General features: G+C 45.6%; 2 protein-coding genes across 4 annotated transcripts; one reads left to right on the top strand and one right to left on the bottom strand.

Annotated features, from left to right (window-relative positions):
* Positions 1-585: 585 nt before the first annotated feature.
* LOC308591598 (uncharacterized protein) lies at positions 586-14,037 on the bottom strand. Of its 3 annotated transcripts, none has more exons than XM_081202369.1 (7): positions 13,923-14,037; positions 7,434-7,535; positions 5,605-6,588; positions 4,661-4,873; positions 2,593-2,805; positions 1,014-1,231; positions 586-852 (listed from the first exon to the last, which is right to left on the bottom strand). In XM_081202369.1, the coding sequence occupies exons 1-7, from the start codon at positions 13,947-13,949 to the stop codon at positions 678-680; spliced, it is 1,932 nt and encodes a 643-aa protein (XP_081058495.1). In that variant the 5' UTR covers positions 13,950-14,037; the 3' UTR covers positions 586-677. The 3 variants fall into 3 exon arrangements, with proteins under 3 accessions (XP_081058495.1, XP_081058496.1, XP_081058497.1); XM_081202370.1 differs by having other exon boundaries at positions 2,593-2,802; XM_081202371.1 differs by having other exon boundaries at positions 2,593-2,739.
* Positions 14,038-14,103: 66 nt separating this feature from the next.
* On the top strand, positions 14,104-21,710 carry TMEM208 (transmembrane protein 208). Its single transcript, XM_081202383.1, has 6 exons — positions 14,104-14,260; positions 15,459-15,554; positions 17,997-18,056; positions 19,120-19,256; positions 20,236-20,320; positions 21,094-21,710. The coding sequence occupies exons 1-6, from the start codon at positions 14,255-14,257 to the stop codon at positions 21,229-21,231; spliced, it is 522 nt and encodes a 173-aa protein (XP_081058509.1). The 5' UTR covers positions 14,104-14,254; the 3' UTR covers positions 21,232-21,710.
* The last annotated feature ends 1,520 nt before the right edge of the window (positions 21,711-23,230 follow it).

Here is a 23,230-nt window from a genome sequence, read left to right as displayed (position 1 = left end):
TTGGCAATGTTTATGGAAAAACCCTGGTGCATAAGCATAGTGCATTTTTCGAAAAGATGAGTGGGAGGCTGGCAGGGCACTGGCTTTCACACCTTAGTATTGTTTGCAGGAATGCACAAGAGGAAAAGTTCAGGTTACGGACTCATCTCTTCATTGCTGCCTGAATATGCCATGGACTGCTTTTGTGGGAGTGACCTCCCTCTGTCTCCATGTGTGCCTCTAAAACTAGCAGCTGTGTACCAGGGGGATCTGGAAAGAAGAAGCCTCCCTAGGTGCAATTTCCCAGCTGATTTTTTTAAAAAATCCCTTTCACTGACAGGGATGTTGCAGCTGCTGAAAGCAAAGGTGCAAAGTAAGTGCTTGGCTAGCGTGGGATCTGCCGTGCTCCAGGCAATCCTTCCTAAAGCCCAAGGTGCACTTCCCCATTCTACTTGCGGGATGGGGGTGATGGAAGGCTTGTGCAACAGCCAGCTCCTCCACTGAGGCAGGCTTGGGTGAGGATGCACCCTCTATAGGAAGAATCGGTCCATTTTATGGACACGCAGTGGCAGTGGCACAGCTGCACTGGGGCAGTGGGACTACCAAGACAAGTCCCCTATTGCCATTGAGGCAGCGTGGGGAGGCAGAGCCAGCTTGACCACCATTGATCTCTGGAAACTCAACCTACAAAGCTTCCATCAGAGAGTGATGGAAAGGTCTGCTCCACCCACAAACCGTGACTGGATGCTAGTCTGACTCTGCAGCGGGAGTTGTGACTGGAAATGCTCAACGTCTGTCATGCTGATCTTGCTGCACATGGAGACGTCCAAGCTCTTCAGTTGCTGGCACTCCTGCCCAATGGCCTTCAACGTCCTGCAAGGGAGAGTTCACCAGTTGTTGATTTGTCTCTGCCTCTCTTTTGGTTCCTCCCAGCCAACCTGGCCTTGAAGGAGCTTTCAAAGGCCTGCCTCTGGCTTGCCTTTACCTCTCCTCTCCACCTGCCAGTGATCTTTGCACTCTGCAGCACTACTCACCTGGGAGTCAGCTGGTTGCAACCAGAAAGGATGAGATGCTGAAGTCGGTGCAGGGAGCCAGCTGCTTCCATGAAACCTTTGTCGGTAAGGTTTGTGCAGTGACTTAGCGTGAGGTGCTCCAAGCTCCGGCAGTTTTGAGCGATGGCTGTGAGGCTGGTGTCTGTGATGTTGGTCACAAGGCTGAGGGACAGGCGCTGCAGCTCAGGAAAGCCAATGACCTGAGGAGGAATAACAGAACAAGGACAGGAAGTTGGGTGGCCCTGCCTGGGCACTGTGATGAAGGGTGCCCAAAAGAGCATCCTTGCCCAATGGCTGTAAAAGCTTTTGCTCTGCCATTGGCCATGCCCAAAACCATTCAGGGTGGAGCTCCACACCAAGAAAGTGAACATGTGGACTGCAGTGTGTAGCAACTGAGGAAGAGAACTTCTTCCAGAGCCATTCTGGGGGCTGAACAAGATGCTTAGAAAGATAGCGAGTTGCAGGCTTCTTGGAGTGTACCGCTTCAGAGTGCAGCTGCGGATGGGACCACATGTATACAAATGCTCTCCCAGGTCAAAGCCCTCTCTATGTGTAGAAAACAACCACATCAGAAAGATAGCGACTGCTTGGAACCCTTCTCCCTGACACGCTAGTTTTTAATGGGCAGGGAGTTTTGGGTAGCTTGGTCAGGTCTCATATAAGAGAAGGAAGGAGGAGCTTGAACTTTAAAGCTCTCCCTCCAAGCAAATTGATTACATATCCTGTGACGTTCCTTGCATTCCTTTTTGGATTTTCTGCAGAACGTGACCTGTTGCCAACCCGTTTAATCCTCCCACTTTTTTTATGCCTTGACAAATTTCTCTCCATCTGTGTATCAAACCACTTCCTCTTCCTCCGTGACCCACTTTTCTAAACCCTCTTCTCTAAAGCCTCTCATTCTCTCCATGGTTGTGTAGCCGGTCCCTCTACACACTGACGTCTCACTACCCACACATTTTGCTCTTGCTTGTCTAACGTCAGTCTACCTTGGAAGCATTATATCCCTCCCATGGCTGTGCTGTTGGTGCTCCATAGATGTTTAATTTAAACAGGTGCCACTGAAAGGGCAGGACACACAGCTCAGTAGTACTAGGGCATCTGTTTTGCATTCCAAAGGTCCCAGATGCAATCATTGACAATCTTATGTCAGATAAGAAAGACTCTCGAGATGGGAAAGACTCATGCCTGAAATCTTGGAGAGCTGCTGCCAGTCAGTGTGGACCAGGGATGGGAACCTGTGGCCCTCCAAATGGTGTGCTGGCTGGAGCTGATGGGAGTTTGTAGCCCAAGAACATCTGAAGAACCACAAGTTCCCCACCCCACACTGACCGAGAGGGACAAATGGTCTGACTCTTGAGTAAGGCGGCTTTTGACGTTCTTATGGTGGTACTCCTGCTACCCTGAAGCCAAGGCTGTAGATGGTTTCTTTTGCAAGAACACTCTGGTTCATAGGAATTTGTCTATGGCCGGATCATGTGTCCCATCTAACAAAGCACCTACTCTGCCACTAAGCAATGGTCTCCCCATAGCTGTCTGTATTTGCAAGCTGCAGTGTCCAAACCTTAGCTATGCTTGCATCTGTGAGTTTCGTGCAGGCTGTCAGGTCAAGTTCCTGAAGACGAGTCAGGGCATTCAAGGAGGCTTTGTGCTTCTGCTGAGCATCCTGCTTGCTGAGGTCAATAAGAATCTGGGTCTCCTGCTCCAAATCCTGTGGAGGTGGTTGGAAAAATCCCATGTTGCCAAAGTTCCTGCTGAACTTTGGGCCAGCATCCTTCTGTCAAGGCAACAGAATGAGGGGTTAAAAGGAAGCTGGGACCATCTTGAGACTCTCTGTTTCCTATCTGGGTGACACAGGTGAGAACCAATGCTGTGGATTTGAGTAAACTAAGATGCAACAGATGTTACACAGTGAAGACTAAGGCTGTGGTGTGAAAGTAGCTCCTGACCCCTCTGTTTAAACAGCCTCCCAAGGCTCATGCCGCCTGTAGTTTCTTGTGTGCTGTAATTCACAATAAGCAGCAGGGGGTCATGAGACAACAGGAACCAAAGAGCCAACTAATCCCAGCATTCTGCTTACGATAATTCACCAAGGAGGCTCACAAGCTTGATATGAATCTGAAGGTCATTTCCTGTTTGTCTAAGAATAAAAGGCAAACTACTTTCAAACCTGGGGGAATCCATTTCTACTGTCCTAGTTAATAGCCCTTCTAGTGTGGCTGGTTGGGAGGAAGGCAGAAAGGCCAACACCACTTAGAAATGCTAACGGATAATAAGTGGTATATAAATGCCTTAAATAAAAATAAACAAACCATAGGTGGAGGCAGAGTCAAGTAATTCTCATTTTGCCTGCAGAGCTCTACAACGGCAACAATGAGACTAAGTAGGAGGAGGCTGACAAACCTGAACTGAAGGCTGAGAGCAGATTGAGTTTGGGGGGGGGGCAGTGCCCCATTCGCCCTGATGAACCAGCCTCCACTGAATCCATGACAGATAAACTCACCCCACCCCAATGCAATCTATCATTGTGGGCATCACTGTAAATAGTTTCACTGAACACTGTATATTTTGCATTCTGTGAAATGCTTCCTTCTCTTTGCCTTGAATTGCCCCCGAGACAGCAAAGCACAAGGGAAGAACTACCTGGCCACTGGGAGGTTATATCCCCTGCTCTGCAGAAACAGGATCCTGGCCATCTGGAAGATCAGTCTGGCCCCACCTATTGGCCAGAGAAGTGGCAGCAGCAGGAATCTCTATCTGCCCTCCCTGCCAGAAAGAACACTCTGCTTCAGTTGCCGTGGGACCATAAAAAATATTCAAAATGAATAATAGATCACAGACTTTTGATTAATCTTGGGTGAGTGAGTGTCACTTGTCACCTCTGCAAAACCAGACACTGAGTACCCAGTGGCCACATAACTAGCCATCATGCCAGAATCGCTGTTCTTGGGATTAAACCAAAATAGTGCCAATACCTAGGAACAGCTGAGTACTACAACTTAGAAAACTGATAAACAGCCACCAGTACTTTCCGCATCTGAACTGGGCAAAGTTTTCCACGCTGGTTCTGAGAAAGCAGGTACCTTTTCCTTTGGAAGGCTCCTGCCGTGATGACAGGAAGATAAAACTGCAGGGTCGCTTCTAGTCACTGCAAGCTGTGCAGCTCAGCACGGGGCAGGGTATGTAGACTGCAGCATCTGGACTGTGGCAAAGGTTTCACCCTGGAAAGGAGCAACTTATGGACAAGCTACCAGTCTCTTCTCTGAAGCCCTGTTCACCACAGACAATGTGCTCCCCTATTCCAGGACAGAAGGTTGCCCCTGCCAGTATGCCCAACCTCAGCTATCTCTTTATTAGTCCAGTAAAGACAAGAGAGTTACAAGTTGGGCTCCTGGCCTCCAGAGAGGCAGCAAGAAGCAGATCTGACCAGTTTCCCTGCCCTTCTCCCAGCTAAAAGAACAAATTAAGCACTGGATTAAGAGGAAACAGCTTCTTATTATGGGCCTCTTTGAGGAAAAAAGGGAGGGAAACAACATCAACAATAATCGGAGTATCAAAGATACTGTCATTGCACAATATTTCTCCTTTCCCCCACTCCCAGGTCACATAACCAGAAAAATGTCTACTCAAACCTCTCTGGCACGTTCACACTCCTCTCTGGGCTCCTCAACCCCCAGCAGGCCCCAATCCGTCAGCTCCTTGCACCAAGCCAAACGCAGGACTCTCAAGAGCAAGAGGTGTGAAGCGATTGCTTGGATGCTTCTGTTAGTGATGGACACGCAGGAAGAGAGATCCAAAACCCGAAGGCTCTTTAGGCCTTCAGCCAGTGAAATGACCAAGTTGTCCTGCGGAAGAGGGGGTGGGAAATGTTTAGTTGTTTGTTTTTTAAAAAAATATTTTATTAAATTTCACAATAAGATAAACATACAAAAACAGAACACATACAAAATCACAAAAAACAATACAATACAAAAAAACTAAGATTAAACAGAAAAAAAGAAATAGAAACACATGTATTAACAAAAAACAACAACAAAAAATTTCCTCTTTCTTAATTTCTCATCTTCAATTAACTACTTTTCCAGACTTCCTCACATCTCCCATTCTTGTATCCCTTTTTAGAAATTTGTTCAGCAAATTCATATCCAAACAATTTTTCTATTATTATTCCAATCTTACATTTTACTTTGTTGCAAGAGCCCCTGAAATTATTTCAATGTCGTTTAACATTCATAAAAGGGAAATGTTTAGTTGAAGGCTGCATGCACACCACGCGTTTAAAGCACATCCCCACTTCCAGCCAGGAATTCTGGGAACTAGTTTACCCCTCACAGAGGCTCCATTTGCACTATACTCTTAAAGCAGTATCATGCCACTTTAAACAGTCATGGCTTCCCCCAAAGAATCCTGGGAACTGCGGTTTGTTAAAGGTACTGAGAGTTATTAAGAGACCCCTCGTTCCCATCCCAGAGTTCCCCGGAAGAGGAATTGATTGTGAAACCACTGAGAATCGTAGAGAATTGAGCAACATCTGGTAAAAGGCTGCTAAATAACAAACAAACACCTTAGAACTTACCCGTAGTAAAGAGCAGAAGGCAACATTCAGCGAGACCAATTTGGGCTGTCCCTTCATAGTCCCAAATGCTCTCACCAGCTCACTGCACCTCATGAGGCTGCATTCAGAAACATCCAGGCTTTGGAGCTGCTTCAGGTGTGAAATGCCCTGGAAGCCGCCATCGGTGACACGTGGCAGCTTTCCCAGACACAGGTGCTGAAGGGACAGGAGCCGGGAGGTGATGACAAGGACAGCCCGGTCAGACAGCTCAGAGCAGCCACTCAGGTCCAGCACGGTCAGGTGGGGCTGGTGCTGACACAGGATGCTCACAGCCTCATTGGTTAGATCCCGGCAGGCCTGCAGCACCATCTCCTGCAGGCAAAGGTTCTCTACCTGCACCAGGGACTTCATCGCCTGGCTTGAGATACTGGTGCCACTCAAGTTCAAGGCCTTCATGGTGCTGGCTCGCTCCCGGACGAAGTGCAGGAGGTTGCGGAAAGACAGCAAAGCCGAGGAGTTGTAGTTACTAGAGCCGTAGTAAGTGTCCACCTCGAAGGTAATGTGGCAGCGGGCGAGGGAGAGCTTGGCCAGGGATGGACAGCAGCTGGCCAAGCGGTTGAAGGTGAGGTCAGACAAGTATCGCACACCGGACAGGTTCAGCTCCTGCAGGTTGATCAATGTTTCTTGGGCTTGCAGGAAGGTCTCCTCTTTGGAGAGCAGGGTCCCAGACATGAAAAGGCTGTTGCAGCCGCTCAGATCCAGGGCTGTGAGGCGGGGGCAAGCAAGAAGGAGCTCACTGAAGTTGGCCTCCGTAAGGCTGCTCCCGTGCAGGCACAAGCTGCGCAGGTGAGGCCCAAGGAAGCTGGCAACGGACTTGATGACGTCCCGGGAAGTGGTGGAGCCGTCCAAGTTGGTCATCCTGACGCTGCACACGTGCCTTCGGGACAGATTCTGGATTGTCCGGAGCGAGGCAGAGGTAGCCGGGATGTTAAAAAATATGCTTTCCTGTAATTTGAGAGGGACTACATGGTGAGTTTTTAGATATGGGCCAAGAGACATGGCTTCAATTTTTTTTTTTTTTCAGTTAGCAAAAGAAGTACCCTGGGATGGCCAGGGCAAGACACACCTGCTCTTTCTTGGCCTAATCTACTTTGCAGGACTATTGTGAGGGTAAAAAACCCAACATTCACTGCCCTGAGCTCCTTAGAGTAAGGGTCAGAGGAAAGAAAGTGTGACAAATCTCAATCTATTTTTGTTTGTGTTCTTTTGTTGTAGCAGCTCCAGTGTAGCCTGTGTTGTGTCTATTGCTCTTGAGGGGACTTGTGGATGGATGAGCCTGCCTTTGAGGAAGGAGCATGGCTTAGTGGCAGAGCACCTGCTTTGCATATAGAAAGTCCCAATGTCCTAAGAACATAAGAAGAGCCCTGCTGGATTAGGCCTGTGGTCCATCTGGTCCAGCATCCTGTTCTCACAGAGGCCAACCAGATTCCTCTGGGAAGTCTGAAAGCAGAACCTGAGCACAACAGCATCCCCCCCCCCCGGCGTGTATTATTTGTTTACCCTACACTTTTCCGTGCAATTCTCCATCACTTCCTAACTACAAAAGTCTGCTGCCATTTTTTTTAAAAAGTGGATCAGTTACAGTACAGTGACAGAATGCTTGAATCCACTTTAATGACGCAAACCTAAATTTCCGGTATTGCGCTTGAATCCTTCCCGCAAAATACCGACAGTCTGGAGGTGACTTGTGGCTTAGCATTATGTCTGAAATGGGGCTATGACTCTCCCGCAGGGCAGCCCTGTAAGAACAGAGGAAGTATGGGTAAGACACCAAAGCAAGAAGGTGTTACCTGGCGTAAGGTGTCCTGGGCTGCGAAATACCATGTTTGATTCACTAGAGAGGCTTCTTTCCTATCTGCGATGGGCAGGAAGCTCAGGATATAAGTGATAATCTGCAAGGAAGAAAGAGAAAAGCTTTGACAATGAGTGCAAGCTTGTTTTTCAGCAAAAGGGCACGCCAATTTTAAAAAGGCAATTTAAATTGCAAGGAATAAGAAAGGCCAATTTTAATCAAGATTCCCATGTGTTTTTGTGGACACGTGAGGATACTAATTCAGCTACTGAAACGGTTAAGATGGGTTTGCAGCCTTTGGCCTCCCCAGTACCTTAATTAAAAATATCTGGCCATCCAGCTCATATCCTTTCTGTGCAACATAATTATATCTGATTAGAGAGAAGAAATGGGGATGTAATTGTGAAATTAATGGAGCAAGATCTGGCAAATTACTGGGCAGAACAAAAACATTTCTACAATATGTGGGAAGAAAATATCTGTGCTGTTTGGCTGATAGAATCATAGAATTGTAGAGTTGGAAGGGATCCCAAGGGTCATCTAGTCCAACCCTCTGCAGTGTAGAAATCTCAGCTAAAACATCCATGACAGATGGCCATCCAACCTCCAAGGAAGGAGAGTCCACAACCTCCTGGGGGAGGCCGTTCCGTTGTCAAACAGCTCATACTGTCAGAAAGTTCTTCCTGGTGTTTAGTCAGAATCTCCTTTCTTGTAACTTCAGAGTAGGAGAAAACAAGCTTACTCCTTCTTCCAATATGCGAGATAAATGAGCAGTGTTTTTACCACAGAAAATGAAGCATTACATCATTTCATTGGCTTAAGGAATATGGGAAGTCTGAGGTAAACTGAGCTGAGGAAGAGGTTGGAAGGGAGGTAAAGTTAGTAGGTAAAGTAAAATGTTTATGTATCACTTGGGAAGACGGGTGAACTAATGTCAGTGGAAGAAGCAAAGATCACCAGTGTCAGAGCAATGATTCTTCAACATCAACTTTGTTGGACTGGTCATGTTGTTCGGATGCCTGATTATTGTCTTCCAAAGCAACTACTCTCTTCCCAACTTAAGAATGGAAAGCGGAATACCAGTGGACCACAAAAGAGGTTTAAAGACACTCTCAAGGTAAATCTTAAAAAATGAAGTATAAGCACTGATAATTGGGAAACACTGGCCTGCGAGTGCTCCAATTCAAGAATAGCCTTTAAGAAAGCCGACATGGACTTTGAAGATGCAAAAGGGAGAAACGAGCTAAGAGGAAGGCATGTTTGGCAAATCCTCACCGTGATCAACTCCCATCCGTAAACCTATTTCCCCACTGTGGAAGGACATGTGGATCCAGAATAGGCCTCCACAGTCACTTACAGGCACACTGTTAAGGGCTACAAGTGATCGCCAAAGAAGAAGAAGGGAGGGAGGGCAGGTATTCTTCATGAAAGAGCAGACTCTTTTGCCTGCTTGGGTGAAGGAAGTATTCTGCAAGTGGCAATGTCTGCTTTTTCAGTTCAACTCGTCTATAAAAACCCAGGCATTACTGACCCTTGTCAAGGTCGCATATTATAAGGCTATTAAAGCAGTCAATGATTGACTTGGAGTTGATCGTACAAAATTGAAACAGGAAAACTTGTAATTGCCATCCCTGAAGAAGGCATTTTGACTGGATGCATTGGGCTTTTTGAGTCTATAAATTCTCTTTTATGTACCAGTGAGAAGCCAACATATATTTTGCCCTTCTCTGGATGTTGCTGTGGTTGCCCTCCTTTTCTTTTTAGAAAAGATTTATAATTTTCAGACCAGGGAGTAAAATCTCTTTAATGAGGTGGAAATTGAAAAATCAACTTCTGAGACATGGTGGTTTCTCTGATAAACAGAGATGTTAAAGCAGCCAAACTATTCTGTGTTTTTATCAGTCTGTCTTTTTGTCTCTTGTTCATGCCCCTCTTCTCCCTCCAACCACAAGATTTGCTTGGACAAAGCTTGTTTGGACCCAAAAGAATTCCTAGGTGGAAACAACAACAAACTGAAAAACCACCCAAGCTATAATCTGTGTTTTAAAAACCTGTTCCACCTTGAAACTGTGTTGTTGGTATGCTTTTGTCTACAGAGATTATGTTTTTTAAACAATTGTAATTGCCCTCTAGACAGCATTTAAAAAACTAAAAATAAAACTTATTTATGAAGTTAAAATAATAGTCCAGTAAAAAATGTGAAATAAAGTAAAATAACAAAAAGAAAAACTGTACATAAGAACCCCTGGGTTCATAGCCGTAATAACATAAAATAATGTACATTCTCAAAAGACTACACAATATATTAGATGTTAAAACAAAAACTGGCCTGATGCAAAGATAATACAAAATGAAAGTTATGGATACCAAATAAAACCATATTTCATATGGACTTGCCTTCCCCTAACTGACTTGTCATATAAATACCAACTGGCCACCAAATGGAGGTGAAATCAATAGGTTTAGTTACATCCTGAAATACCCTTAATTTATGAGCTAATTTTCCAGAAATAAGGGTAAACATTACTTTACTAAACCAAATATTTAATGAAAAACGTGAGGATTCCTTCCAGCCCTTGGATATGGTCAAATGAGAAGTTACAAACAGAAAAAATATAAGTAGTTCCCATATTAAGTCTGTATTCAACTCATCAAAAATTGATAAAAGACACCATTTTGGGTCTTTACCTATTATTTGAGCTATTTTCTTCATCATCTCTTTCTATCCCCTTTAGAGCGACTTCCACCATTCAATTTTTTTACCACACTGGAAAAGTGAACTCCCACTGAAGTCAGTTTTTAAAGGAAACCATACAGGCCAGCCCTTCAAACATCATCATTGTGTTTTGTTATAAGAAAAACTGCTCCTTTCACCTTATGGGGTACCCAAGAGCCCGTATAGAGTCCTTATGTAGGTTCTCTATTGGTAGGAGAAAATAACAGAGGTCAACCAGAGAATATTGAGAAGCAAAGCAGCTAGTAAGCCTGATCTTTATTAAACGGTTGCAACAGGGTGCTCACCCCTCAATGCAGGAGGGAGGAGGAACCCAGAACAATGGTGTGCAAGCCCTGTAGCTGAAGACCACCCCCCTCAATACATCATACATACATCACAGAAGGGGCAGCCTATCACAGAAGGGGCAGTCTACAGCAGAATCATGTCTGGCAGGAAACCTGTTAATGGGTTTACCTGGACAGCCTGGCCATTATTTTGTGATGATACTGTAAATACTTAATTCCTGAGTCCAGGTCACAGACTCACCCTATTCATACACAAATGTGCCCTTAAAGCAGGATTTGTGAGTACAGAGACAATGGGGAGGCTTTTCCCATTTCCATCCAAACTGCAGAGGAATATTTGAGGTCACTGAAAGAGACAAAATGGCTTTAGGACTGTTTTCCTGTACTGTTTCAGACATGTGGTTTATATATTTATGTATGTGTTTGCCTGGTACATTTATGAACATTTATTTTATATCTTAGACCTTATAATTCTCATAATAGTTTCATGGAGCATTTGAAAATATGGAAGGAACCCTTGAACGCATGCCGTGACATGTTTGCTAAACATTTAAAGGAAAGAATTTCTCATAAATTTCTCTACTTGAGCACGGCTAATTTTGTAGTAGAATCTAGGGAAGCTGGTCATGTTTTATTGGATGAGTTTTGGTTACTAAGACCTCATGCTGTGGACATGGTGCTGTGAGACATAGAGCAGCTGCTGGTTGGCTGGTTCTTTCCCCATTATGGCTAATAACATCTAGTGGTGAATTGCTTTTTCAAGAAAGGGCAGCCCCAGTCGCCTTGAAATAAGTGGCTGTGAGGATATTACTGCAAAAGTCATCCTTGGGTCCTGAGGGCTGCAGTAACTCTAAGCCAGTCCCTAATACGGACCTCCTTCTTGGGCAAGGTACCAGGTACTCAAATAGGTGGTGAGCATTTGACACCAGGTATCCTTGAGATTGCTGATTTAGACCTCTTTTAATCTTGTTCCAGAACTGGCACACAAAGACACCTTTTTGTGCTTCTAGCAGAATAGCATTACTACCCCTCTGGAATTCATCCCAGAAATGGCTCCTTGATATTGAGAGCTATATCTACATACAATCTGTATCTTCTTGTCCAGGCTTTTCCAAATGAGTTCACATGCAGGAGGGAGTGCGGGTAAGAAATAAGTGACTTCCTCAAATGCATGAACTTGTCCTAAGTTAGGTTTGCTGTCCCTTACTTTTAGAGTCTATCAGTCTCTCTACTGATCTGACAACCTTTTCCCTGATCTAAGCTCAGTTCACTACAACTTATTTTCTTAAAACCAAGGATCCCAACAAAACTGACTCTGGCAATCATTCACCTCCCCTTTCCAACCACACTGATTTAATAGTCATTTAGTAAGTTTAGGTACTAGTTTTTCACTGTGAATCAGTGGCGTAGCGTGGGGGGTGCAGGGGGGGCCGGCCGCACCGGGCGCAACATCTGGGGGTTAGGGTTAGGGGGCGCAAATTACTTGCCTTGCCCCGGGTGCTGACAACCCACGCTACGCCACTGCTGTGAATACCAATTGCTGGAGCACGTCTAATTTGCATAGGTGATAAGGGCTTCTGCTTTTTACTATCGGTGGCAAACCCAGTCTACTAAAAGTACTGTATTTTTCGCTCTATAGGACGCACCAGACCATAGGAGGGGGAGAACAGAGGGGAAAAAATTCTCCCCCTCTCTGCTCAGCGTCCCTTCAGCGAAGCGGCAGGAGAAACGGAGCCCCTTCCATCTCTCCTCCCGCTTTGCTGAAGGGGCGCTGCGCAGAGAGGGAAAACTGTGCAGCGCCTCCCGAGCGAAGCGTAGCCTGGAGAGCAAAGGGGATCGGTGTGCACTGACCCCTCTAACTCTCCAGGCTTCAGGCGGCTATCCGCAAGCCTTTGGAGCGCAGCGGGAACTCCTGCTGCACTCCGAAAGCTTGCGGATAGCTGCCTGAAGCCAACAGAGTGCAGCCTTTGAAGTCTCCGCAGAGCAGCGGGGTGAAGGCACCCCGCTGCCCTGTGGAGGCTTTGCGCAGCCATCCCCAAGCTAGAACAGTGAGACGGAGCACTGTGCAGCGCTCCGCCTCACTGTTCTGGCTTTGGGGACGGCCTTTGAAGCCTCCGCAGGGCAGCAGGGTGCCTTCACCCCGCTGTCCTGTGGAGGCTTTGCGCAGCTAACCCCAAGCTAGAACAGCGAGACGGAGCGCTGTGCAGTGCTCCTTCTCCCTGTTCTGGCTTTGGGCTTGGCTGCGCAGCCTGCATTCACTCTATAGGACGCACACATATTTCCCCTTAATTTTTGGAGGGGAAAAAGTGCATCCTATAGAGCGAAAAATACGGTATGTACAGTACATTGAATTTGAGAAGGGGTGTGTGTTAAAATAGTCAGTCTTTCTTGCAGCCACACCTATGAATAAAGGACTGGGGGTGGGGTGTATTCCCAACCATGCACTTCCACAACCATAATCTACCTGTAGGAAATACTGGAGCATCAAACCCGGTCCAAAGCTTTGCTTGCACACATTGTGTTATTAATATATGATGTCCCCATGCCAAGTAAATTATTTTCTTGCCACTACAAATGAAGTGGGATTTGCACCTCAAAATAACCATGGGGCGACACCCTAGGCCATATATCTCCTGTGATAAGACATGAAAAGGAGCATCATAGTTGAGAGTACTGTACTGCAATTTGTGGCCCAGGCAGAATACTAGATTATCCCAGAGGTAATAGTCTCCAAGTGGCAGGGATGTATGACTCAGGATGGTTCAAATCTTACTTTGGGGGAATTTTGGTTCCTTATTCAGGCTGTATCTCACGCACACAGAACCACATTATTTGAATACTGTTCAAGTGGAAAATTCAGGGGGGGAACAAATTCTTTCCTTTTGCAGCACCCTGCACAGCACTGAGTGGCTGGTACTTGTGACCATCCTGAAACCACTTCCTTGGAGCAGCTTTTCTACGTTAATTAAAAATCAAACAATCATGTGGTATCTTTTAAAGCTTCTGAAGAAAGGTTTACAACAGATAAGCTGCGGGCTAGGTACCTGAAGAGCAACAAGAACAACATGCAGAAGATGCCAGATTAAAGTCCAGGCATCATCAGAGAGGGCTAGGAAAGATCCGCCTCTGCTCCTAGGGAACTACTGCCAGTCTGTGCAGACAATACTGAGCTACATGGAGAGCAGTTCTCTGACTCGGCGTAAGGCAGCCTCCCAGATGACTAATAAATAAAACCGCAGGGCAAAGGGGAAGCTATTAAAGAGTCAAGTATTCCATATGACAAATGAGAGGGCGTGTGTGAAGCCGAGTACCAGGCAGGAGGAAAACAATTACCCGCCGACACGTGTTTGTAGACATGTCTGCGCGCACCAACGCGTGTTGAGTTAGGACCTGCGCCCCCCTCCAATCCCCTTGCAAAGCTGGGGCGATCGTTAGTAGCAGCCTCTTTTCTTCCCCTGCTCCTTACCTCCATAGGCAGCTCGCATGCCTCCATAGCTCCCCGGAGCTCGACCTTGCGGGAAAAGCAGAAAACAAAAGTACAGTAAAGCCGGCAGGTCAACGGCCAGGCCACGCCCCCATCCCTTCTCTCAGCCACGCCCCTTTCCCCCTCCTCAGCTTCCTCGTCTCTCCATGACGACGGCGCGATGCTTTTCGGGAGTTGTAGTCTTCCAAAGACAGACGTTTGTTGTCCGCGTCTGGTCCGAGCGATGACGTAGTGATCCCTGTGCCGGAAGTCTTGCTGTGCTGACTTGGTGGGTTTTCTGCCTGCCTGTCGTTGGGACTCGCCGTAGAGCCACCATGGCGGTGAGTGAAGGGGCCCGAGCGTGGAGAGCTTTCGAGCGTGTGGGGTGGGGATTTTTGTGCGCGGGGGGCCAAGCCTGGCACGGATCGGGGCCGGAAGAAGGTTGTGGGTTCTCTCTGGCTAAATCATACTTAGAGGAGACCCGTTGGAATCAATGGAGTTGACTCCATTTATGTCAGCTGGTGTATGTCATGTGCGACGTATTCGGATGCAGCCCTCGATATTTTTACATCCCCATTCAGGATCAGCTTTCATCTCTGCATATTTCCCCCTTTCCTGTGCAGTTTTATTTTATTTTTATTTTTTAACGTGGTGCCAGCTATGTGGCACTTCACAAAGAACTGGCGTGACAGGCCCGCCCCAAATTTGCATGCAATTTTAAAAGACACATGGAAACAAGCGAATACGGGGTGGGGGGGAATAGAGGTATAAGTAGAAAGAGGAAGAATATGTGATTACTCCTGTTATATGTACAGTACTTTAATGGGCTTAAGGTTGTAACTGGGCAGCAAGGTGTAGTAAATAAAGCTGCTGAGAAACCTTTTGGAATTGTTGGAACCTAGACTACTTAAGGTAAATACTCTCTCCCACTTTAATATTACAATTCTGTAAATTGTAATTGTTAAGTTGTGGGTGAACATATCAGACGACACAGCGATTCTTCAAAGCAGCTCTTTATTCATAAGCTGGAATAGAACTGAACTGAACAGCAAACAGCTCAGCCGGCCTGCTTTTATAGGCAGCCGGCTGTCAACATTGTAGCAACAACAACCCAGGGTTTCCCGCCTAAAGTAACTGACGTGGACCTGAGTGAAAACTATATACATGATACTCCTGGTGGCCAGGGTGAGAACTTCAATACATAACAGTAATAATTGCATATTCTTTGTTTGTTTACCCCGTCTCCATTTCGGAACACTGCCACTTCAGTTTTAGCTTTTGTGCTGGTTCTACTCTACTCTGCGATTCAGAAGTCCAGAGTGTTGGGTTTGGGTAGGAGTCACCTGGATTCAAATCTCAGATGAACTGGACAGATTGAACTATTTCACAACCTTGTTGTGCAAGAGAGAAAATAACTCACACAGGCTCTTGTGAAAGATCAGAAAATAAGGGTAATTCTTTTTTTTATGAACTTCCTTGATACTGGCTTATTCAGCACATTTAGCATTTGACTCAATCCCTATTTTTCTATTTTTTCAGCCGAAGGGAAAGGTGGGAACCAAAGGTAAAAAGCAGATATTTGAAGAAAACAAGGATACCCTCAAGTTCTACCTGCGGATCATCTTGGGAGCTAATGTAAGTGTGTGATGCTCTGTGTGTATAGATTCTATACAGTGGACAAGGCCAGCCTGGATATTTTGGGCAGAAAGTATTTGCAGTTCTAAAAAACAAACAACCTTTAGTTCGGAATAGCTTACCTGCTGGGTGTCTTTCCCTCCCTTTTTACTTTGTGCAAGGCCCAAAGAAGTAAGAACTGATACCTCACATGCTGCAAGCTGTGAGATACCACTTCTAAGACTAAAATGTCAGGGTGGGAGAGATAAGGGGAACAGATATTATATGGGTGAGCACTGGATTTGGACTACTGCCCATCCTTGCCCTACGTAACATGGAGTTCAAGAGCCTGCATTGCTGCTGGAAAGCCAGTCTCCTTTTCTTTTTGATTGACAGTTCAGTTTCTTCATGGAAAGGATTATCAGCCTGCCCCCCCCCCCCCGGAGAAAACCCCTTCTGGTCTGAGTGTGAGCCATTCATTAGTGAAGCTTGCATGTGGCAGATCCTGCCTACCTGGGGTGCTTGAGACTAGGTGATGGTTGGAGGCAGTGTGATTTAGTGATAAAGGGCCAGAACCTAGGAAATTCAGAATTCAATCCCTGAACTGAGCCAAGCAACATGTTCAGCCTGCAGCTTTTTATTACTGCAAGAAGCAGTCAGAGGGCAGGGGATGTGCATGATCAGAACTGTGGGACAACGGGGTTTAACTATTCTGTCTTAGGCTCCAGTCCAAACAAACCAGCCTCCTGTCACTGCCTCTCTGCCCCCCACCTTACCCTCTGCCCTGAAGCTGCTGTTTGCCATGGAAATGAAGCTGTTGAATATTTGATTTGTTGCATTTCTATCCTGCTTTTCATTCAAATGAATCTCAAAGCGCCTTACAAACAATAAATAACAATAACATAATAGAGCATGGATAGGCAAACTAAGGCTCGGGGGCTGGATCTGGCCCAATCGCCTTCTAAATCTGGCCAGCGGATGGTCCGGGAGTCAGCGTGTTTTTACATGAGTAGAATGTGTGCTTTTATTTAAAATGCATCCCTGGGTTATTTGTGGGGCATAGGAATTCGTTCAATTCCACCCCCCAAATATATAGTCCGGCTCCCCACAAAGTCTGAGGGACAGTGGACCAGCCCCCTGCTGAAAAAGTTTGCTGACCCTTGTAATAGAACATCACAAATACAGCATAAATCATAATAATTAGCAAATCATTAATAAAACAATTACCACCTGTCATCATCAACCTTTTATTCGACCGTCAGTCAGAAAAGATTACCACCTGTAAAACACTATTAACCAGACGGAACTAAAAAGATAAACATCATGATTGCAGCAAAAGTAATGTTATATGATTAACAAATCAGTATGGCATTTAGAATCTATAAAACAATATTAACAACATTAACAAAATAGCAACTAAAAATGATAAGCTAGGCATTGTTAACTTCATATACACATACTGCACACCCCATGACTCATAATCTTTCACTCTATTCAGTTCATTAAAATACACATGCTGTTGGTGTCAATAGGAGATCTTCTGCCAGAGCAAGGACAGCATTGGAAGGGTGGCTTGTGGTGGGACTATGGCACAAGGGTAAATAATAAAAGCAAACCAGAAACCAAAAGCTTTTTTATGCCACAGTCCCAATCCTGCAGCTGCTGTTTACATTAGTCTTTTTAAAATGCACATTATGTCCAAACCATTTGTTTTTAACACACAGTCAATTACTGGGCTGATCAGAGGGGAGGTTGGAGATGATGCTTTGCCCATCTCACAGGGTTGGTTTGCTTTTTATTGGAATAACCAGGGAGAGGAAGGTGGAATGGATATACACTGTCCTGAGCCCTTTCAGATCCTGTCTTAACTATTCTGTTCTTCTAAAGTAGCTACTCCATAGGCCTTTGCTCGTCATTCTTTCTAAAAAAACGAAAACAACCTTTGGCTATCAATAGCAACAAGACAGCCTGTGTCCATATCTATCTGGGAGGGAAGGAACTTAGTATGAAGTTGTCACTTCATAAACTGCTGTGCCTGAAGATGGAACGGTGGGTTTGGGTTTCACCAGTGTGGCTTCATTCAGATTTAGATCACACAAGTGGAACCTGCAATAAAACCTTGTAGTGTGGAGTGTTCCCAGTTCATTCCCCCTCCTTTCCCACTCCCCCACCCCAGTTTTTCCCTCCCTGTCCCAAACGGTCAGAAAGTATTCCATAGCTCACACAGCACTCATTGGGGTGTTCTGTGGGTTTCCCTTCCACCCCAGCTTTTTTTCCTAATGGTTTTTGTGTGCTTCTGAAATAGTTGGGGTTCCCCCCTAGTCTGCTGCCTCCTCTCTCTTGTGTGTCCACAGTGTTGTTTGGGCTACAATGGCACTCACCTCCAGAACTTATTTATACTACATTCATGTTTTTGATGCAAGAAGATTCAAAACTATTCTTTGTGTCATCCCTTAATTTCAGGCAATTTATGGAATTGTTAACTTTGTGGTCTTCTATGCAACAGCCACTGCCTGGAGTTGGGTGAGTCCAAAATGTCTGGCGGGAACTGTGTTGGTGAAGGTGGTATACTCTGATGGTGTAAATTGTCATCTCCTGAGGGAAGTGCAATCCAAAACCATGTTGTCTCCCAGCCCCTTCATTTATCCCTGAAAATAATGGCATTTATACCAACAGTAAAAATACTGTATCATTACCATATGTAGCCATATACTGAGTTAGAATATTGAGCCCATCTAGCTCAGTATTGTGTTAGCAGCACCTATGTGACCTCTCTGAGTTACAGGCCTGGTCAGTGTGTATTGAGGGCTTCGGCTGCCCAGATGACAAGACCCCCATCTCAAGCCTTGCTGATGTGGTCCAAAGGAAAGCAGAGCAATGCATTTGGTGCCTGCTTGGCTGCAAGAGTTGCCAGAAGGAGGCATACAAGGCACCATCCAACCATCTTAGGGACTTCCTTCTGGATTTGTGTAGTGTTTACTCCTTAGCCTTTTCTTCTCCCAAAGATACCCCACATGGCAGCAGAAGTTTAGGATCAGTTTTCCTTCACTTAGATGGACTACCTTCCCAGGTTGACTAGCCCCATCTGCCCCTCACTTCCCTCTACTACATCATGTGCACAAACCACCTTCTTGACCATAAAAAGCCATTTAAGCCAGTGGCAATCACTGCATCTTTTGACACTGATGCAAGTTAAGTGTGCATGTGTGAGGAGGCAGTTTGTCCAGAATCTTCTGCCATTCAGTTTTTTCACTTTCTCCATGCTGTGTATAATTTTATAAAGCTTTTAGCATGTCCTCCTCTTCTCCTCACCCTACCATGTCCTACATTCCTAAGTTGAGCAAAAGCTGGACAGGTGCTATAGTTGAAAGAGTGCTACAATGTCCCTTTTGTCTCTACAATTCTGTGGTTCTATGACTTTAAAAGGCTCCAAGTGCTTTAGTCCAGGAATGGCTACAGATGTTTTTGGACTCCCAATTCCCAGCGGTCACACCAAGCATAGCCAGTGGTGTCAGGGATGATGAAAGTTGGAGCCCAGTACCATCTGGGTATCTTTACCTTGTTGATTTTTGTCTTCTCCTTGTAGATTGCATTTGTGTTCAGTTTGATGATCTACGGGGCCAGTTACCGCTCAATGAGCTCCATGGCAAAGCCTTCTTTTGCGGATGACGGCAGCCTTGCAGATGGTGGAATTGACCTGAATATGGAGCAGGGGATGGCAGAGTGAGTGTCTACACTACACAAGTCCAGGTGAGCAGGATCTGCTGCCTGAGTGCATACACAGATCTCCTTCACCCCTGAGCAGGAAGCATATAAAGGTACTGGTGTCTTTGGGGAGCCATTGGCTGCTTCTCAGAGCTTTGTTCTCCAGCTCCTTCACTGAGAAACTGCGGGGGGACGGGACCCTTCCTCGTGTACACCCAGTGGTTAAGAAGAATGAAGTTCCTAAGTCCTTCCTTCTCACTGTCCCCTGAAACACGTTGCTGTTCTCACTCCTTGTCCTTTCTGCCATTTGTCATCCCAGTTGGTGCAAACAAATTACAAATAACTTTAGAAATCTGAATGGACTTGATAATGCTTAATATAGATTAAAAAGTATATGATGGTCATTGATTGTAACAATGAAGATTTGAATTTTCTCCAAGGAGCTCAGTTATGCGTTTGGAACTGGGATTTATGAGCTGTGGGATAATAGATTTATTCAGATTCAAAGTTCACATTTTCCTTGGCTGTTCTCAGAAAATATTATACCGGATGCCTTTGTTGCCCTGGTACTTCCAGCATCAGTGGCATCGCTAGAGGCGACTGAGAAAGACAGCAAAGCACAGTGGCCGCTTAAGGGATCTTGCTGTGTTTAGGGAGGTGAAGCCAAGAGGAGCAGCATTTTGCTCCCTAGTGAGCAATAAGGTTTTTGAATTGTTATCCCTGTAGATTAGGCGAGTGAACCTTATGCGCCAGCATCAACTAGCAGTCATATTTCTTGTTGTTTTTAACCAGGCTATTTCTGGAACACACACACAGAGACCACCACCACTCCCATGCCATCCCTGCCTGCAGCCCCTCTCCTCCAGTCTCCAGACTCTATGGCAGAGATGGTTTTCTGTAGCTCTTCCTGCTAGTGAAAGGTTTTGGGACCACAGGCCTAGGCAAGGCTTTTATGCTCTGAACCCGTAAACACCAGCTTCTTCTTGTTTATCCTCAGGCATCTGAAGGATGTGATCTTGCTTACAGCCATAATCCAAGTCCTCAGCTGTTTTTCCCTCTATGTGTGGTACTTCTGGCTCTTGGTGAGTCTTTCTAGCTCCATTGTTTGGTACATAATGAACTTCTAACTTTCCTTTTCCACTGTATCTGCAGATCCCAGCCACTACCTGCCTGGATCAACCTTATACTCTTATCTGTGTTCAAAACAACGTTTTATTCTTCTTTTTTGGAAACGAATAATTGGGAGAGGACTGTAAAAGGTCATTTCTGCAAAGAGGTAGTCTGTAAATACCATGTCTGCTGTTGGAGGCAATAAAGCTCAGAATACCAGTTTGCTGGGAATTTTTGGTGCAGGTGTCTGGTTCACCTGTGAGATCAGCTTGCTGGACTAGATGGGCCTTTGGCTTGATCCAACATCTTATGATGTTTGAATAAAAGTCATAGTTTTTCTCCAGATTCCAGGTGCAAGGAGAAATGTTGAATCAACTGCCCTTCTAATGCTGTCCTATAGAGATTAAGGGGTAGCTTTGAGAAATGAGAATTAGTGTCAGGCTTCTCAATCTTGTTAAAGAAGTTCAGGCCTGGAAGTTCACGCTTATGGAAAAATTGGGTTATGAAATAAGAGTGAGAAGAAAAAACACAACGATAAATAACTTTTACTTTGTTTGGTCAGACTTCATTTTGCATGCAATGACAAAGGAACATGGCTTCAGACCACCTGTTATTTATAGCAACTAATAGAATACTATGCTGGTATGAAAATAGTTATTGGTATATATATTTTTTGTAACTTGGGTTGTTGCATACCTGAAGGATCTGTAAAAAAAAAAATCTTTTCCTCTCTCTTTTTTTGCAGGCTCCGGGTCGAGCACTCTATCTCCTCTGGGTTAACATCCTAGGGCCTTGGCTCACTGCAGATTCTTCAGCCGCCAACCAGGAGCCCAACGAAAAGAAGCAGCGTCGGCAGGAACGCCGTCAGATGAAGCGTTTTTAGCTGTGCTCATGGAAATAGATATCATGCCACCTGTTGTCTCCATGTGGCTGCTTATCAGGGATGTGATTTCTTTTTAACCAATCAGAAACGTCAGGAGTTTCTTCTCTCTGCTGACCCTCCCCTTCTGTGACAGCAGTTCACTATAAGGCAGTGAATCTGTGTCTCCCCCAGTTGCTGCCAAACTCCATCTCCCCATATTCCTGACCATCGGCCATGCTCCCTGGGGTTGATGGGATTTGGAGTCTCACAGCACCTGGAGGGTCACAGGTTCTCCATCTGCGCTGTAAGGCTCAATTGTTTCAGGGGAACTGTCGCCAGGCAGATACTTGGCCTTCATCTGCTTTGTGGCAAGTGGGAAGGGGACCTCTTGGATGTTGGAGGTGTGTAAATATCTTTATAAAGTGATGCTGTAATATGAATCTAAGGGTGGAGGCACTGCAGAGTTTTAAGAAATGGTTCATTAAAAAAACCCAAAAGGCTGTAAGAGTCTATGAGAGTGCTTGTGGCTGAAGTTGATTTTATATCATCACAACTTGTACCTTTCACATTTGTTGACCCATTTCTAAGTGGGCACAGTAAATAAAACCAAAATACAAAACAAGCAATAAACTTCCAACAGTCAAAACAATAATTAAAGCCAGAGCTCAGAGAAGATCGCATCCCATTTAAGGCAAAGAGAATAAGAGGCTAGTTGAGGTGTTTGAAAGAAGTTCTCATTTAAATCCTGGTGTATTTTTATTTTTAAACTGGCAGGTAGGAACCTCTGGCCGAAAGGTGGTGTGTAAGTATTTCATACACAATTGTATGCCTCCCTGTCCTCTATAACAACAAAGCTGAATTGATGAGGTTAGATGGGCCTCCCTTTGCAGTGAATTTCTGAAACCCAGCACCACTACCTGAAAGACCCTGCACTGGCTTCTTGTGAATCTGACATACTTTGATGAAGGAGCTGGAAATCCCTTTTTCAAATCTTTGTGCGTTGTGGATTTGTAGCACTCCTGGAAATGTATTTATTCTTTGGCACAAGGCTATTAGAGCCTCCTTGGAAGCAGGGACAGGGGGGCAAGTTAAACTAATGGTAAGGACCAGCGGTATCTCCAAGCAAGGAAGAAGAAGGATGGTTGGAGGGAACAAGATTGGGCCTGGGGTTGAAGCTGCTTCCTGCAGCGGGAGGGGACAGAGGGCCTGACCGCCTCCCCCTTAAAATAAACCAGCAACAACAGAAGGTGGAGGTGACCTCCTGCTGGTTCTCCACTTTGGCTTCATAGGAATGTCTTCAGGGGGCTTTGCTTAGGGAGAGGCGCTTAGTATACCTTACTGGTGGCATCTAGCCCCCAATTCAGGGCAGAGTGGTGAGGGGAGCTGTTTTGCAAGAGGACATGGGCAGGATGGGTGAAAGCATCACAGAAGTAGCACCCCGCCTTCCTACAGCAGAAATATTAGCACATAGCCCTGCATCTGGAAGACAACAACTGGAAGCAACCATGCTAGGGCATGATGACCCACTCTCCCCAGCTCACTGCTCCACCCCCAGCCCCAGCTGACTGGAGTGTGAGGCCAAGTTGCTTGAGGACATTGGAGACATCAGACGCTTCCTGCGCTCAGCCAAACTGCTGGATCTCCATCAGCTGTCCTGCAGGAAGGATTTCAGGAGAGGCAGCAAAGACCACCTCATGGCCTGCTCTTACTGAACTTTTTCCATCCTCGGCCAAATAAGATCTATGATCAACTGCCCTGTGAGAAATATCCTGGTGACTTTTTAATATCCCTTGGCCTTGGACAGATTTGTATCCCGATGGGCAGGATGCAATTTAGTTAATTAGTTAAATAAATAAATAAGATGCTGAGAACAGGAGGGAGAAAAGCATTGAGGTGCACCATTACCCTGAAAATATGATCGGAAGGAATAGGAAGAGATTTGGGGAGGGTGCATTCTCACATTATGGGGGTCTACAGGAATTTTTCTGGGGTTGTGGTGGAGCAGAAGTAAAACAATGAA

This window comes from Podarcis bocagei (assembly GCF_964188305.1).
Source record: "Podarcis bocagei genome assembly, chromosome: 7".
Classification (NCBI taxonomy): Eukaryota; Metazoa; Chordata; class Lepidosauria; order Squamata; family Lacertidae; genus Podarcis; species Podarcis bocagei.
The sequence above is the reverse complement of the archived record's forward strand: the minus strand, read 5'-3'. Positions and strand labels throughout refer to the sequence as shown.

Coding starts and splice junctions, on each gene's coding strand:
- LOC308591598 (XM_081202369.1), bottom strand. CDS start 13,949: ATGGAGGCATGCGAGCTGCCTATGGAG. Junction 4,874..5,604: donor CCTTCTGCTCTTTACTACGG/GTAAGTTCTAAG, acceptor CCTCTTCCGCAG/GACAACTTGGTCATTTCACT. Junction 853..1,013: donor TGCAACCAGCTGACTCCCAG/GTGAGTAGTGCT, acceptor TCTCCCTTGCAG/GACGTTGAAGGCCATTGGGC.
- TMEM208 (XM_081202383.1), top strand. Junction 15,555..17,996: donor GGATCATCTTGGGAGCTAAT/GTAAGTGTGTGA, acceptor CCTTAATTTCAG/GCAATTTATGGAATTGTTAA. Junction 18,057..19,119: donor CAGCCACTGCCTGGAGTTGG/GTGAGTCCAAAA, acceptor TTCTCCTTGTAG/ATTGCATTTGTGTTCAGTTT.